Genomic DNA, 16261 nt, shown 5'->3' on the forward strand with positions numbered 1-16261 from the left:
CAGACATGTAGAACTACATACAGAAAGTCAGTGCTGTTACTAACGGGTGGCCATCTTAAGGCAGTAAACTTCCCACTCAGCCTTCGTTGCAACAAACTTAATGTACGGTGCAGGAAATGTTAATTCTGGATATAAATATATATGTATATATACTTAAAAGACCGAAATGCAAGAAACACACAACTCCACCCCTTACAAGACGAATTTTGATCAGGCAATATTTAGGACAGCTCAGCGTTTATGTTATGACTCGAGGACCCACATCGTCCAGCACGTTGCTAACCGGCTAGCAGGCTGACGAGCTAACGCAACTTGTGACCAACTAGTCACCAAGTGCAGTCTTCTCTTTTAAAGGTCCCTTGTTTAGAGTGAGAGAGAGACGAAGAAATCGTTCACGATGTCCGAAGTTAAAGTCAAGGAAGAAAAGAACGCCATTGACCCCGCCGAAGTTGAAAACAGGTCAGTCACGGTGATTCAATTCACTCAGCGTCTTCTCGTTTTGGTCAACATAACCTCATTTATATCAACCTACCACAACACAATGAGTTAAGCTAATGCTAACTTTTTGAACAAATGGCGACTGTCCCTGAAATAGTCACCATTTATATTTATTGCAGTCCCTAAAACAAGGGTGTCAGACTTTAACGTCAACTTGATTTCATGTGGGCCGGACTACTTTAAATATAATATTTAGATTTTATTTTTATGAATGGATTAAAAGTCCTGAATATTCAGTTTTTAGATATCTAAAACAATTTTTACTTTAGCTTTTTTCTAATATATATTTTTAGATTTTACAAAAGGATTTTTTTGAACTAAAAACAGAAAAAATTGATGTGAAACGGCATTTTCAGGATCAAGGCCCTGTGTCAGCAGTTCCCTCACGGCATCACGGACGAGGTGATCCAGAACGACATGCCCCAGCTGGAAGCTCCGCAGAGGGCCGCCGCCATCAACAAGCTGCTCTCGCTGGTGGGTTTCACTTGACGCTGTCCCTCCGTCCACGTCGCCTCTCCCTAACATCTACTCTCCGACAGGGTTTGCTGGATCTGCTGAGAAACAGCACCGGTCTTCTCTATAGACTGAAGGACATGCAGACCGCCAGGTAATGCAACCCTATTTTCATAGTCGCCTTAATTCAGGGGTGTCAAACTCAAACTTTTTTTTTTAGTAATACCACATTTTTGCATATTTAGCAAGATGAAGGGCTCGGACAACCAGGAGAAGCTGGTCTACCAGATCATCGAAGACGCCGCCAACAAGGGTGAGCCTGCAAGCGAGCGAGCTAACGGGCAGCGTGCTAACGGGACGTCCGTCGGCAGGCATCTGGAGCCGAGACATCCGCTTCAAGAGCAACCTCCCGCTGACGGAGATCAACAAGATCCTCAAGAACCTGGAGAGCAAAAAACTCATCAAAGCCGTCAAGTCTGTGGCGGTCAGTTTACCGGAGATTAACTATAAACATGTATTTTACAACAAAAACAAAAGGAAATCCTAAGCCTAAAAAATGGCATCAATATGTGACAACCTAGAAAATGATGAAAAAAATGACCTTTGACCTTTTGTCCCCCAGGCATCCAAGAAGAAAGTGTACATGTTGTACAACGTGCAACCCGATCGCTCGGTGACGGGCGGCGCCTGGTACAGCGACCAGGACTTTGAATCCGAGTTTGTGGAGGTTCTCAACCAGCAGTGTTTCAAGTTCCTGCAAGGAAAGGTAAGCCAGCGTCACCCCCAGCGGCCCGCGAACCCACCCGAGTCGCACCAACGCTTCTAACATCGCATAGGCAGAGTCGGCGCGGGATGGCGAGCAAAGTCCCATGTTGCGGCGGAATGCTTCCTTCGCCACTTCGCACCAAGTCTGGAAGTACATCTGCGAGCTGGGCATCAGCAAAGTAAACACAAGAGTGGGAGGGTGAGGGGCGTTTTCCCATCGGCTCTGACCATGGGCTCCGCCCCCTCGCCGGCAGGTGGAGCTGTCCATGGAAGACATAGAGACCATCCTGGACACGCTGGTCTACGACGGCAAGGCGGAGCCCGACGTGATGGCGGCCAAGGAGGGAACAGTGGGCAGCGTGGACGGACGCCTCAAGCTGTACCGCGCCGTCGAACCCGTCCTGGCTCCCGCCGCCCTGGTCAGGACGCCCTGTGGACTCTGCCCGGTAACTAGTCGCCCGCCAAATAAAATCTGCCCCGAGTTGAGCTTGTCGTCCGTTCGCTCACAGGTTTTTGACGACTGTCACGAAGGCGGCGAGATCTCGCCGTCCACCTGCGTCTACTTGGACCAGTGGCTCGATTTTTGACTCACTTATCGGTTTTTCAGTTTTCACTTGAATGGATTTGTAATCTACTACTACTGACAAACTTGTTTCAAGTAACAGCTGGTGGACGATTGGACGTTTATTGCCGTCGACGGCGCCGGAAAGGTAAAATGATTGGCCTCGGTTTGCGGCAAGGGACGTCCTATCCGTTTGTACTGGCGCCAATCGTTAGCCTCGGATGGGACGTCCCCGGCCGTCAATGGCAGCCAATGACGTTGCATTGTAGGTAACGGCAGTCCACACAGTTCCTTATCAACACAGGCAGTGGGACGATGTCTGGTTTTACGATTTTGCGAAGAACATATTCAATATTTATCAGAAGAGATTTATTGTTTAAAAAAGAAAAAGGAGGAATATAAATAAAAACACAGTCAATTCTTTGTGCAGAGTTGTCAAAACCTAGTTTTATAATTGTTTTTTTATTGGAAACCAGCAGTTATCAGGTTTTGCTATTTTCATGTCTGATGCAAGATGGACGCCAATCAGTCATGGCGCCGACTCGGCTTGTGGGCATCTATCCTTCCATTTTTGTTATCCGTTCTCGTCCCCTCGGTGATCCGCGTCCAATCCGAACCCTTCCTCCGGTTCTGTGCCGTGATTCCGAGCAGCGGTTCCGCTGCGGGCGTCAGTTGGGAAACGCCGGACGACGCGAGGCAACCGAATGGACGCCGTCTTCATTGACGGCGGCTCAACTCGCCGCCGTAATCTGGTTTGGTGCTCGCGACGTCCGAACGCCATTTGAACATGAGGATGCTGATGCTGACATCAGAGGCCACGGGACAGCAGGTGCGTGAGATTCCGCCTGTAATTCATTGACAAATTTCTGCTGTGACGATAACATTTATTTGGTTTATTTTGTTTTGTTTTTTTCCTGCAAAATGAATGGTGAACTAGCGTATTTTGCTAGTGGTTAACTCATGCGTCCAAACGGATTTACCAGGCACCACGAAGGATTAATTTACGGTCTCCGAACTACGGCCCGCGGGCCAATTTGCGGCCCGGTTTTATTCCACCCTCAGCAAAGAAAAATTGCAACAAAAATGCTGGACACACAATAAGCTTAAATGTCCTAAGAAATTATCATCTGCATATATAAAAAAATAACTTCACTATGTAAGATGCAGAAACCAATTTTTAACTATGATGTCACTATTCCATTCTAAATGCATTAGTGCACGCCCACTTTTTTTTAGCAATTCAGCTTGTGACGTCACAACAGCCACTGTTTTGATCATGTGATCCCAGAAATCTGCAGCTCATTCTGGGTTTGATTCTCATTCCATTATTTCCCATAAGTCTTGACAGAGAGAGCGAGGGCGGAGTCATGGGGGCGGCCGTCTGGAGCTCCCGCCGCCCCTGAGGCCAAATGGCGGACAAGACGGCGCCGCGCTGCCAGCTGAGGCTGGAGTGGGTCCACGGCTATCGCGGGCACCAGTGCCGCAACAACCTCTATTACACGGCCGGGAAGGAAGTGGTCTACTTTGTGGCTGGTGTGGGCGTGGTCTACAATGCCCGTGAACACACCCAGAAGTTTTATCTGGGACACAATGATGACATCATCAGGTTACATTCCCTGCCCACGAGATGCGTTTTTTCCTCGCCGATTAAGACTTACTGAATTGCGGTCTTTTCCAGTCTGGCGTTGCATCCCGACAAAGTGCAGGTGGCGACCGGTCAGGTGGGAAAGGACCCCTACGTGTGCGTGTGGGATACGTACGCCATGCAGACCGTCTCCATCTTGCGTGACGCGCACACGCACGGCGTGGCCTGCTTGGCTTTCGACGCCGACGGACAGGTAAGTCGGTGGGACGCGATTGGACGCCGTTGCTGACTCGCCATCTCGTCCGGTCCTCTAGCGGCTGGCCTCGGTGGGACTGGACGCCAAGAATACGGTGTGCGTGTGGGACTGGAGGAGAGGACGCGTCCTGGCCTCGGCCACTGGACATTCGGACAGGGTGGGAGTGGCTAATTCGCCGGTCGGCTGACCTTTTGGCTGGGAGTTTGAACCCACGTCTGTCGGATTTCCGCAGATATTCGACGTGGCGTGGGATCCGCAGGTGTCCACGCGACTGGTCAGCTGTGGCGTCAAGCACATCAAGGTGAACCTAAAAATATATATAAAAAAAGGGCTGATTATCAAATATTTAAACTTCACTTTGGTATCTTTTTCAGTTCTGGACTCTTTGCGGGAACGCCCTGACCCCCAAACGTGGGATTTTCGGGAAAACGGGCGACCTGCAGACCATTTTGTGCGTGGCCGCCGCCAAAGAGCAGACCACCTACTCGGGAGCGCTCAATGGTGACGTTTACGTGTGGAAGGGGGCGGCGCTAGTCCGGACCGTGCAGGCAGCTCACGGGGTACGTATACGCGCACATGCAAGTGGGCGTCGTCCAGATCCATCCAAAACACGTTACCGCTTTCAGGCCGGAATCTTCAGCATGCACGCCAGCGAGGAAGGCTTCGCCACGGGCGGACGCGACGGCTGCGTGCGTCTCTGGGACGCCGACTTCAAACCCATCACCAAGATTGACTTGAGGGAGGCCGAACAAGGGTACAAAGGTGGGCTCCGTCCGTCCTGGAATGGCCAAAAGGGATTGCTCATCCAATGGTTTCCTCTCCTCGCTCAGGTCTGTCCATCCGCAGCGTCTGCTGGAAGGCGGATCGCGTCCTAGCCGGCACGCAAGACAGCGAGATCTTCGAGGTGATGGTCCGTGACAGGGATAAGCCATTGCTGCTGGTGCAGGGCCATAGTGAAGGCGAGCTGTGGGCGCTCGACCTCCATCCCAAGCAACCGGTCGCCGTCACTGGGAGCGACGACCGATCCGTGAGGTGAGTGGAATTTTCCGTAGCCGTGACGTGATTTTAGCGCTGAGCTAACCAGAGCTAACTGGTGTCAAAGTGGTGGCCCGGGGGCCAAATCTGGCCCGCCGCATCATTTTATGTGGCCCGGGAAAGTAAATCATGAGTGCCGACTTTCTGTTTTAGGATCAAATTAAAATGATAAACATAGATGTATATTATATTTCCTTATTTTCCCCTTTTTAAATCAATAATTGCATTTTTTTTGTTTTAGGATCAAATTAAAATTATAGATATAGATGTATATTATATTTCCTTATTTTCCCCTTTTTAAATCAATAATTGCAATTTTGAAAATATTTTTTTCCTGTGTTTTTAGTTCAAAAATCCTCTTGTAAAATCTAAAAAAATATCAAGATATTTTCCCTTGTTTCAGGCTATGGAGCCTTCCCGACCACACCCTGCTGGCCCGCTGCAACATGGAAGAATCGGTTCGCAGCGTCTCCTTCAGCAACGACGGCTCTCAGCTGGCCCTCGGCATGAAAGACGGCTCCTTCACCGTCCTACGCGTCAGGTAAGCGAAGCCCCGCCTTCCTCCACTTCCGACCCGCCCGCTGACTCGCCCCACCGATGCCTTCAGGGACATGACGGAGGTGGTCCACATCAAGGACCGCAAGGAGGTGATCCACGAGCTCAAGTTCTCTCCGGACGGTTCCTTCCTGGCGGTGGGCTCCAACGACGGCGTGGTGGACGTCTACGCCGTGGCGCAGCGTTTTAAAAAAGTGGGCGAGTGCGCCCGCTCCGCCTCCTTCATCACCCACCTGGACTGGTCCGTCGACTCCCGCTTCCTGCAAACCAACGATGGCGCAGGAGAGCGCCTCTTCTATCGGATGCCGGGTAAATTCCGCCGCCGAGGTTTGCCTTACCCAGTGCTCGGTCGTTTGGTCCCCAGTGTTTTGGTCGCCGGTCAAATGGTGGCAGAGAGTTTACTGTTGAAACCAGCTCTCAAAATTATATTCACGAGAAAGTTTAATACTTAAGTAGTACTGTTTAATATCTAAGCAATGCTGTTTAATATCGAAGTACTGTTTAATATCGAAGTACTGTTTAATATCGAAGTACTGTTTAATATCTTAGTACTGTTTAATATCTAATTACTGTTTAATATCTAAGTAGTACTGTTGAAACCAGCTCTCAAAATTATAATCATGAGAGAGAGTTTAATATGTAAGAAAGAGTTTATTATCTAAGTACTGTTTAATATCTAAGTACTGTCTAATATCTAAGTACTGTTTAAAACATTAGATATTTAGATATTAAACTCTCTCATGAATATAATCTTGAGAGCTGGTTTCAACAGTAAACTCTCTGTCACCATTTGACCGACGACCAAAAGAATGACGACCAAATGTCCAGTGATGGCCTTACCCAAGCTGACCTTTGACCTGTTGCACAGGAGGTAAACTGGTGTCCAAGGAGGAGGCCAAGGGAGTCCACTGGATGACTTGGACCGGCGTGCTGGGCCCAGAAGTCAACAGCATCTGGCCCAAATACTCCAACGTGACCGACGTCAACTCTGTGGACGCCAACTACGCCAACGGCGTGCTGGCCGCCGGCGACGACCCGGGCCTGGTCAAACTCTTCCGCTTCCCATGCGTCAAGAAAGGTGGGTCCACCCTTGTCCCGCTCTGCCATCCCTCCCCCTGACAAACCCGCTTTTTTGCCGACCGCAGGTGCCAAGTTCAAAAAGTACACGGGACACTCGGCCCACGTGACCAACGTGCGCTGGTCGGGCGACCTGCAGTGGCTGGTCAGCACCGGAGGGGCCGACCACGCCGTCTTCCAGTGGCGCTTCCTCCCTGAAGGCGTCATGAACGGCGTCCTGGAGCCCCTCCTCCAAGGTATGGAGAAGAAATGGAGACCATTCATTGGCTGTTGCTTCACAATGTAAAAATCGACCCAAAATAAATGTGACATTTTTCATCTTTTTAGAAGGGTACGCTGACTCCAACAGCGGCGAATCGGACTCGGACGTTTCCGACGTCCCCGAGATCGACTCGGATATCGAGCAGGAGTCTCAGCGCAATTACGAGCGGCAGGTGAGTCCAAGATGGGTCTGGGGTGCCGTGGACCAAGCCAACGCCACCCGTTTGTCCCTATCGGCAGGTTTACAAGGACGATTTGCCGCAACTACGTAGGAAGCTGACGGGTTCCCTGAAGAGGCAGAAAGCCCCCGAGGAGGGACTCCGCCTCCAGTTCGTTCATGGGTATGTACATTTACTCTTATCTCAAATCAACTTTTCCCATAGAAATGAACTGAATACCAATGAATTCCAATACAGTCATTCGTTCGCACCATCTGTAAAAACACCATTTTAGATTTAATATTTAGATTTTTTTTTTTAATAAATGGATTAAAGGGCCTGAATATTCAGTTTTTTTATAGATCTAAAACAATGTTTATTTTAGCTTTTTTTCATATATTTTTAGATTTTCCAAAAAGATTTTTGAACTAAAAACAGAAAATTTTGATTAAAAAATTACAATTATTGATTTAAAAGGGTGAAAATCAGGAAATTTAATATACATCTATACTCTTCATTTTAATTTGATCCTAAAACAGAAAGTCGGCACTCATGATTGACTTTCCCGGACCGCACAAAATGATGCGGCGGGCCACATTTTGGCCCGCGGGCCGCCACTTGGACACCATCGTATTACTGCATCGGGAACAAATCGTTTCTCCACATGATGTCATACAAGCCCTGAAACGGTGTGACGGTGAGCTCCTCCCTCCCCCAGGTACCGGGGCTTCGACTGCCGCAACAACCTGTTCTACAGTCAAACGGGCGAGGTGGTCTACCACGTGGCGGCCGTGGCGGTGGTCTACAACAGGCCACAGCACAGCCAAAGGTTCTACCGGGGACACGACGACGACATCCTCTGCCTGGCCGTGCACCCCCTGAAGGATTACGCCGCTAGCGCGCAGGTAAGACGGCCGACCGGTCACCGTCCGTCCCCTCGTTTGCTCAAGGCCCCGCCCCCTGCTGGTCAGGTGGGCCGAGACCCGGCCGTCCACGTGTGGGACATCGCCACTCTGAAATGCCTGTCGCTACTCCGGGGTCATCACGGGACCGGCGTCTGCTCGCTGGACTTTACGGGTAGGTCCACCCGCCATCCGACACCCCCGGTTTCGCCGTCCGTCCTCGCCAATTTGGCGTCTTTTTTCGTGGACAGGCGACGGGAAGAGTTTGGTGTCTGTCGGAATGGACAACTTCCACTCGGTGGTCGTCTGGGATTGGAAGAAAGGCGAGCGATTGGCCAAAAGCAGGTAGGCTGGCCGAGGACCCGTCGCGTTCCGCTCTTGACCGGCGACCGCTCGTTTGCAACAGGGGTCACAAGGATAAAGTCTTTGTGGTGAAGAGCAACCCGTTTCGGATGGACAAGCTGGTCACGTTGGGGATGAAACACATCAAGTTTTGGCAACATTCAGGTAAACTGTGGAATATGGAATGTATTCTAGAATTTTACGCAGGCGCCACCTTGTGGAATTTTACAGTAATAACACCTATGGGTTAAAAGCTTGATTACTTCTCTGTTTAAAGATTATTTGGATGTTGGGGATTAGCCCTAACATAAATCTACCTGAAAATCCTGCTTCAAATTTCAGACAGATAAACACCAGGTCGCGGGGGGTGCTGGAGTCCATCCCAGTAAATTACGAGCACCAGGCAGACCATTCACACTCATATATAGGGGCAATTCAGCATAGAATTAGCTTAGCATGCATGTTTTTTTGGGATATGGGTGGAAATGAGAGTACCCGGATAAAACCCATGCTTGGATTTTTAATGGCTGCTGGTTTGCAGGTGGCGGCCTGACGTTCAAACGCGGGATCTTCGGCAACCTGGGCAAGCAGGAGACCATGATGTCGGCGTGCTACGGGCGCTCGGAGGACTCGCTCTTCTCGGGGGCCGCCAACGGGGACGTTTACGTTTGGCGAGACACCGCGCTGCTCAAGACCGTCAAAGCCCACGACGGACCTGTCTTCGCCATGTGCTCCTTGGACAAGGTCCTGCCCACTTTTTCCCTTTCTTTCAAGTCTTTGCATGACTATAGCCATGACTTTGCTACCCGCCGTCCAGGGTTTTGTGACGGGTGGGAAGGACGGCGTGGTGGAACTGTGGGACGATGCCTTTGAGAGATGTCTGAAGACCTACCCCATCAAGAGGACACTTTTGTCCCCAGCATCCAAAGGTGAGATGCTCCGCCATTTTGTGGGAACGGACGTCAAAATGGATTGGACGTCTTTTTCCTTTTCAGGACTGCTGCTGGAAGACAACCCGTCGGTCCGAGCCATCGCGCTGGGACACGGACACATCCTGGCGGGGACCAAGAACGGGGAAATCCTGGAGATAGACAAGAGCGGACCCATGACCCTGCTGGTCCAGGTGAGCCTAGTCCTCCGGTTCTCTCACCGTCCCAAAACGATGACAAACGTCTCGTCCTAAGGGTCACATGGAGGGCGAGGTCTGGGGATTGGCCGCCCACCCTCTGCTCCCCATCTGCGCCACCGTCGGGGATGACAAAACCTTGAGAATGTGGGAGCTGTCGGCCAACCACCGAATGGTCGCCGTGCGCAAGCTCAAGAAAGGTGGGCTCTCTGTTCGTCTTCGTGCTAGCCAGATAGATGGCGCCTTGAAATTTGTGGGCGGGCCTATGTCGCAGGTGGACGTTGTTGCGCCTTCTCCCCCGACGGAAAAGCTCTGGCGGTGGGTTTGAATGACGGGAGCTTCCTGGTGGTTAATGCCGATACGCTGGAGGACATGGTGACCTTCCACCATCGCAAGGAGCTCATCTCCGATATTCGCTTCTCTCAAGGTACCGTATTTTCTCACATATTAGCTTTAAAATGGTGCTCGGACGTTTGGTCACCGGTCTTTTGGTCCCTTTTGGTCGCCGGTCAAATGGTGGCAGATTTCAACAGTACTTAGATATTAAACAGTACTTGGATATTAAACAGTACTTAGATATTAGACAGTACTTGGATATTAAACAATACTTTGATATTAAACAGTACTTTACAGTGTTTTTTTTTTCCCTAGACGCGGGCAAGTATCTTGCCGTGGCTTCCCACGATTCCTTCGTGGACATTTACAACGTGCTGACCAGCAAGAGAGTGGGCATCTGTAAAGGAGCCGGAAGCTTCATCACCCACCTGGACTGGGACTCCAGAGGTGTGGTGCTCCGGCACCCCCCTCCCCGACCTTTTTAAGGTTCCAAATGTCTTGCCCGCAGGAAAACTTCTTCAGGTCAACACGGGAAATAAAGAGCAGCTTTTCTTCGAAGCCCCCCGAGGACGCAAACAGAACATTGGCGCGGCCGAGGTGGGTGACCAATCGGTGACCAATCGTCAGAGTCCATCTGACCAATCACAAGTATCGACTTTTTGAAAAAAAAATGTCTTTTAAAAGTAACTCTTTATTTTTGGGAGATCTACTTTTATGATTTAGTAGCCCGGTGGATTGAGTGGTTGGCACGTTGGTCCTGGATTTGGGTTCAAATCCAGGAATGTCCACCAGTTTGCATGTTCTCCCTGGCCGTGGAGGCGGAGTTAAAAGGCAAGATGCTTGTGTGTATTGTAGTTGAGCAAGCTGGAATGGGCCAGCTGGACTTCAGTGGTGGGTCCCAGTTGCGAGGGGATCTGGCCCACCTTCGGCCTGGTCAACACCGCCTCCCTCAGCAAAGACGGCAAACTGCTGGCCAGTGGCGACGACTTTGGCTTCCTCAAACTCTTTAACTTCCCGTGCAAGGTGAGAAGGCCCCGCCCTCTCCGGTCCTTCTTGACCTTTGACCTCCACCCACCAACAGGGTCAGTTCTCCAAGTTCAAGAAATACGTAGCTCACAGCGTCAACGTAACCAACGTCCGCTGGTCCAACGACGACTCGCTGTTGCTGTCGGTGGGCGGGGCCGACACGGCGCTCATGATCTGGACGCGGGAGCCGCCGGGTCACAAAGAAAACAAGGCGGCGGATAGCGAGGAGTCCGATGACGACCCCGAGGAAGACGGAGGTACGCCCCTTATGCCAATCAGTACACCGCCATATTGGACGAGATTATTGATGGCGCCGTCATCGCCGTGTAGGCTACGACAGCGACGTGGCTCGGGAGAAGGCCGCCGACTATGTGACCAAGGTCTACTCCAGCAGCATCAGGAAGATGACGGGGACTAAACCTCACCTGCGCTACAAGGAAGTCCCCGGAGAAGAGAGGTACAGAGCCGGGATTCCTTCCTTCTCGGGCTCCTTTTAAGCTCCGCCCCCATTTTTTTTCAGACCTCCAGTGAGTCGAGCCACTCCACTTCCCGACAAGCTGCTGAGAAACAACGTTTCTAAGAAGAAGAAGGCGGTGGAGGTCAGTCAGCTACTGAATGTCATTAAAAGCGAGTCTAATTTGTTTAGTTTTGGGGGTATTTGAAGTGTTCAATGAGGCTTTTCTCGGGCTTCTCAGGACCTTCAGCTTGACCACGTCTTCGGCTACCGAGGCCTGGACTGCCGGAACAACCTTCACTACCTCAACGACGGCGCCGACATCATCTTCCACACAGCAGCCGCCGCCGTGGTCCAGAACTTGTCCTCGGGTGCGTGCTCGCCTCATTGGGAACTCCCGTCAGAAATCGAGCGGTTGCCAGATTGGACGTTTTTCCTCCATCTGGATAGGAACTCAGAGTTTCTACCTGGAGCACACGGACGACATTCTCTGCCTGACCGTCAACCAGCATCCTAAATATCAGAACGTCATCGCCACGGGGCAGATTGGTGAGTGCTCATCGCCGGCCGCATGAACTCGCCCGTTTTTTTTTTTTTTTGCTCCATCTGCCGCTTTTCTTTTTGCTTTGTTTGCTTTCTCCAACGTCATCGCTTCTTCATCAGGTGACGCCGGCGATGTCCCGGGTAAGCCCCGCCTGCCAAATTGCAAATATGTACATTTTTATTTATATTTAATCCAATTCAAACAATTTTAACTACAAGTCAATTTCAGGAAATCAAGGCACACAATGTTGTTTCCCATTTTTTTGGCCTAAAATTTATGGTTTTAACTCAAATTTGGGGGAAAACTTACCCAATATTGACCCCAAATTTCCACAAAATGTACAGTAATTTACTGGCCTAAGGCCTAGTAGACCTAAAATAGGCCTGAAATCCATCAGAAAATGATCCAAAATATAAAATTCCCTAAATTGTTCATGAAGTGACAAGTGCTTTGCTTTCCTGAATGTTTGTATGTAAAATTATTTAGATTGGAAAGCTTCCATTCTCGAAAGGCATTACGACAGTTCAGATGCGCCATTTTTAGCTCCTAAATTTCTAACGGTGGCCTCAGGTTTTGCGCCATCCATCCACGTGTGGGACGCCATGACCAAGCAGACCTTGTCCATCCTGCGTTGTTCTCACGCCAAGGGCGTAGGCTACGTCAACTTCAGCGCCACGGGCAAGCTCCTCCTCTCCGTAGGGGTGGAGCCCGAACACGTCATCACCGTGTGGAGGTGGCAGGAAGGTCAATTTGCTCGTCGGGTGGGCGTCGACCTTTCTTTCAGTCCGCCAACTGACTCCCATTCTTGAACTCAGGCGCCCAGATCACCAGCAAAGGGGGTCACCCGGAACGGATCTTCGTGGTGGAGTTCAGACCCGACTCGGACAGCCAGTTTGTGTCGGTGGGCATCAAACACATCAAGTTCTGGACTGTGGTGGGCGGTTCGCTATTGTACAAAAAGGGCGTCATCGGCGCCGTGGAGGACGCCCGGGTGCAGACCATGTTGGCGGTGGCCTTTGGCGCCGTAAGTACACTAATACTTTTCCTGTAGAAATGAACTACCGTATTTTCATGACTATATGGCGCATCGCATTTAAAGGCGCAGTGATTTTGACAGATATGTTTTACAGAACAACCTGACCTTCACCGGCGCCATTAATGGAGATGTGTACGTGTGGAGAGAGCATTTCCTGGTGCGAGTGGTCGCCAGAGCTCACAGTGGACCCGTCTTCACCATGTACACAACCCTAAGGGATGGACTCATCGTTACGGGCGGGAAAGAGCGGCCGTGAGTAGTGCATTATTTTATTTTTTGTCAAGTTTTGAGCATTGAAGCTAAATGTACGCCGGCAGGACCAAGGAAGGCGGCGCCGTCAAACTTTGGGATCAAGAGATGAAGCGATGCCGAGCCTTTCAGCTGGAGACCGGTCAAGCCGTGGAGAATGTCCGATCCGTGTGCAGGGGAAAGGTCGGTCCTTCCGGAAATCGCAGTGAGCTTATCGATTGGCTAATTGTGTGACTTTCCAGGGCAAGATTTTGGTGGGAACCAAAGATGGCGAGATCCTGGAAGTGGGCGAGAAGAACGCCGCCTCCAACACCATGATCAACGGACACACTCGCGGCGGGATCTGGGGATTGGACGCCCATCCATTCAAAGACGTCTTCATTTCGGCCAGCGATGACGGGACCGTCCGTATTTGGGACCTGGCCGATAAGGTGGGCGTCGGCTTCCGGCCATGGGGTTGTTCCACCTTGGCCCTTCAAAACCAGAGTTTGACACCCCCTGAATTGTAGAAACTGTTGAACAAAGTCAACCTGGGCCACCCCGCCAAGTGCGCCTCCTACAGTCCCAACGGCGAAATGGTCTCCATCGGCACGGAGAACGGCGAGTTCATCGTCCTGCTGGTCAACTCGCTTAGCGTGTGGGGCAAGAAGCGCGACCGCAGCGCCCCCATCCAGGACGTACGGTAAGTAGCCGCCACAATTTCCAAGTGGGAATAACAGAGGCCAAAAGCCCCGCCTCCCTCCGTCCACCGCGGCAGCTTCAGTCCGGACAACCGCTTCCTGGCGGTGGGCTCGGCCGAGAGCGCCGTGGACTTCTACGACCTGACGTTAGGCTCCTCCCTCAACCGGATCGGCTACTGCAAGGACGTCCCGGGCCGTGTCATCCAGATGGACTTCTCCGCCGACAGCGGGCACATTCAGGTCGCCTCGCCGGAAGAAAGGGGGAGGAGCCTCTGTTGGAGGCGGGTTGGGAATTTTTTCGTCTTTCCGCCAGGTGTCCACTAGCGCCTACGCTCGGCAGGTCCACGAAGTTCCTTCTGGGAAGTTGTTGACCGATGTGTCCCTGGTGGAGAGGATCACGTGGGCCACCTGGACCAGGTAAAACTTGTTCTTGCCATACTACAGGGGGCGCTATGTTTAAAAAAAACGGTGTATTGCGATTGACCGGCCTTTTCGGTTTGGTCCGCAGCATCGTGGGGGACGAGGTTTTGGGGATTTGGCCTCGCAACGCCGACAAGGCCGACGTCAATTGTGCCTGCGTGTCCCGCGCCGGACTCAACTTGGCCACCGGAGACGACTTTGGCCTCATTAAGCTTTTCGACTTCCCATGCTCAGACAAATTTGTACGTCCGCAGGCTAGCTTGGGCTAACCGTTGCTGCTAGCTCAGGCTAACTGGCGTTATCCGCTCTCGCAGGCCAAGCACAAGCGCTACTTTGGCCACTCGGCGCACGTCACCAACGTCCGCTTCTCCTGCGACGACAAGTTTGTCATCAGCGCCGGCGGCAGCGACTCCAGGTGACCTCCACTTCCATTTTTTTGCACTTTTTGCATTTTATTTTAACAATTTTAGCAGTTTAATTAGTAATGAAAGTATATGACACCAAATGTGACATGACTGTATTTTGATGGACATTTTCTCTTTCCAGTTTGTTTGTGTGGAAATGCCAGTGAGCGGCAAAAAGAACGCAAGCAAGCGCCGAGGAGAACCAAGGACGATGCCGCTAGCGCCTTTTACAAACAGAGGGGAAAAATTGGCCAGGTGACGGCTCGGATTTGGGTTTTTTTGGAGGTATACTGGTAAGCCACGGGTGTCCAAACGATTCCACAAAGGGCCAAGTGGGCGCCAGTGTCCCACTAATTAGTGAAGACGGCACCTTTTAACCAATCTCTTGTCTTACGACTGTAATCGAGTGATTGCAGTCTGGTGCTTCTTGGTCAAAATGTCCGTCCCGTTTCAGTTGGGGTGAAATCCCGCAGCCACGTTGCCCCTTTGAGGATTTTGATTGACACTTGTGTTTTTGTCGGTAGGCTAACTCGATGCTAAAATGACTCTTTTGGCCACAGAAGAAGTGGGGAAGCTGACCCCGCCTCTTTTCACACACGAGCCAATCGCCTTCATTCACCCCTCGATGCCTAAATTGACAAATTTACAAATAAAACCCAAGTACATTATTTAAATAGAATCCAAAGTAGCAAATTCATACAGCTAAAAAACTAAAAAACCCTGAAGATAATATTGAAAATGAGTCATGTAAATGTAGAAAATTATTGTATTTATTTTTTAATCATTGAAAGACAGAGAAAATTTTCCTGACAATGCAAAAACAGGAGATTATTAATAATTGCCTCTATCCAGTACTATTTTTTCATATTTATTTATTTTAAATGTTGGAAAAGAAGGGAAAAAAGTGAGAAATAACAAATCAATGCACGTGATTTATTTCTGCCAGGCCCTAAACATATTAAATAGCGTAGGTTAACCCAAAGCCTGACCCTGGTACAATGGAGATGTTGTTGTTGTTGTTGTGTTGCACTAACCAAAGCGTTGTGTGTGTGTGTGTTGGCGGTGAGATTTTTTAATTTACTTTATTTATTATTTTGATAAAGGACAACAGCTAGGTTGCAGCCTAGCCTTTAATTTTGTGTGGTAGTTGTATGATTCTTTGAGATTAGCGTGATGAGCCGGCTTAGTTTAGCGCAAATTTGCCATTAGCACGTTTCATAGTGTTGCCCCAAGATTAGCAGTTATTAAATATTAAAGTGATGAAGGTATACAAAAAACATGTGCAGTACTGGCTGTAAATATCACACAACTGTTTTTAAGAATCGATAAAAATGCAACATTAACGTGTTTGTTTACTAACATGAAGTCGGCCACAGGTTCCTCCTGCGTGTGAATGGACCCAAGACATGAAAACTAGACCTTTCTTTCCCTGTTTATGTGATTTGATGTCGATGCCGGTTTGCACCAACCTGTGTGACCAGGACTTATTTTACAATAAAAACACCTTTCATGGCAAACTGCATCAATTGTCCTTTTT

The 16261-nt window shown here is 50.1% G+C and overlaps 2 protein-coding genes across 2 annotated transcripts; both read left to right on the forward strand.

Annotated features, from left to right (window-relative positions):
- The first annotated feature begins 67 nt into the window (after positions 1-67).
- polr3f (polymerase (RNA) III (DNA directed) polypeptide F) lies at positions 68-2705 on the forward strand. Its single transcript, XM_077718518.1, has 9 exons — positions 68-459; positions 855-972; positions 1038-1105; positions 1197-1264; positions 1323-1435; positions 1574-1717; positions 1788-1895; positions 1971-2162; positions 2226-2705. The coding sequence occupies exons 1-9, from the start codon at positions 398-400 to the stop codon at positions 2301-2303; spliced, it is 951 nt and encodes a 316-aa protein (XP_077574644.1). The 5' UTR covers positions 68-397; the 3' UTR covers positions 2304-2705.
- A 154-nt stretch (positions 2706-2859) lies between these two features.
- On the forward strand, positions 2860-16241 carry eml6 (EMAP like 6). Its single transcript, XM_077718524.1, has 43 exons — positions 2860-3107; positions 3618-3884; positions 3957-4116; positions 4178-4276; positions 4352-4420; positions 4494-4679; positions 4746-4881; positions 4950-5151; positions 5558-5695; positions 5762-6018; positions 6578-6787; positions 6855-7022; positions 7114-7220; positions 7288-7388; positions 7924-8110; positions 8177-8282; positions 8359-8452; positions 8514-8614; positions 8991-9193; positions 9267-9378; positions 9445-9572; positions 9634-9775; positions 9850-10002; positions 10227-10358; positions 10420-10508; positions 10767-10934; positions 10993-11194; positions 11268-11394; positions 11458-11536; positions 11633-11762; positions 11842-11940; positions 12055-12075; positions 12506-12679; positions 12751-12959; positions 13066-13223; positions 13289-13403; positions 13463-13651; positions 13730-13902; positions 13978-14140; positions 14214-14317; positions 14409-14562; positions 14635-14735; positions 14867-16241. Exons 2-43 carry the CDS (start codon positions 3688-3690, stop codon positions 14889-14891), a joined length of 5868 nt encoding a protein of 1955 aa, XP_077574650.1. The 5' UTR covers positions 2860-3107; positions 3618-3687; the 3' UTR covers positions 14892-16241.
- The last annotated feature ends 20 nt before the right edge of the window (positions 16242-16261 follow it).

The sequence above is a fragment of the Stigmatopora nigra genome, chromosome 6 (genome assembly GCF_051989575.1).
Source record: "Stigmatopora nigra isolate UIUO_SnigA chromosome 6, RoL_Snig_1.1, whole genome shotgun sequence".
NCBI lineage: Eukaryota > Metazoa > Chordata > Actinopteri > Syngnathiformes > Syngnathidae > Stigmatopora > Stigmatopora nigra.

Excerpts from the sequence above, each read along its gene's own strand:
- polr3f (XM_077718518.1), top strand. The coding sequence starts at position 398 with ATGTCCGAAGTTAAAGTCAAGGAAGAAAAGAACGCCATTGACCCCGCC. Across the intron at positions 1,106-1,196 it reads AAGGACATGCAGACCGCCAG|CAAGATGAAGGGCTCGGACA; the intron begins GTAATGCAACCC and ends TTGCATATTTAG. Across the intron at positions 2,163-2,225 it reads CGCCCTGTGGACTCTGCCCG|GTTTTTGACGACTGTCACGA; the intron begins GTAACTAGTCGC and ends GTTCGCTCACAG.
- eml6 (XM_077718524.1), top strand. The coding sequence starts at position 3,688 with ATGGCGGACAAGACGGCGCCGCGCTGCCAGCTGAGGCTGGAGTGGGTC. Across the intron at positions 7,389-7,923 it reads CGCCTCCAGTTCGTTCATGG|GTACCGGGGCTTCGACTGCC; the intron begins GTATGTACATTT and ends TCCCTCCCCCAG. Across the intron at positions 8,453-8,513 it reads GAGCGATTGGCCAAAAGCAG|GGGTCACAAGGATAAAGTCT; the intron begins GTAGGCTGGCCG and ends CGTTTGCAACAG.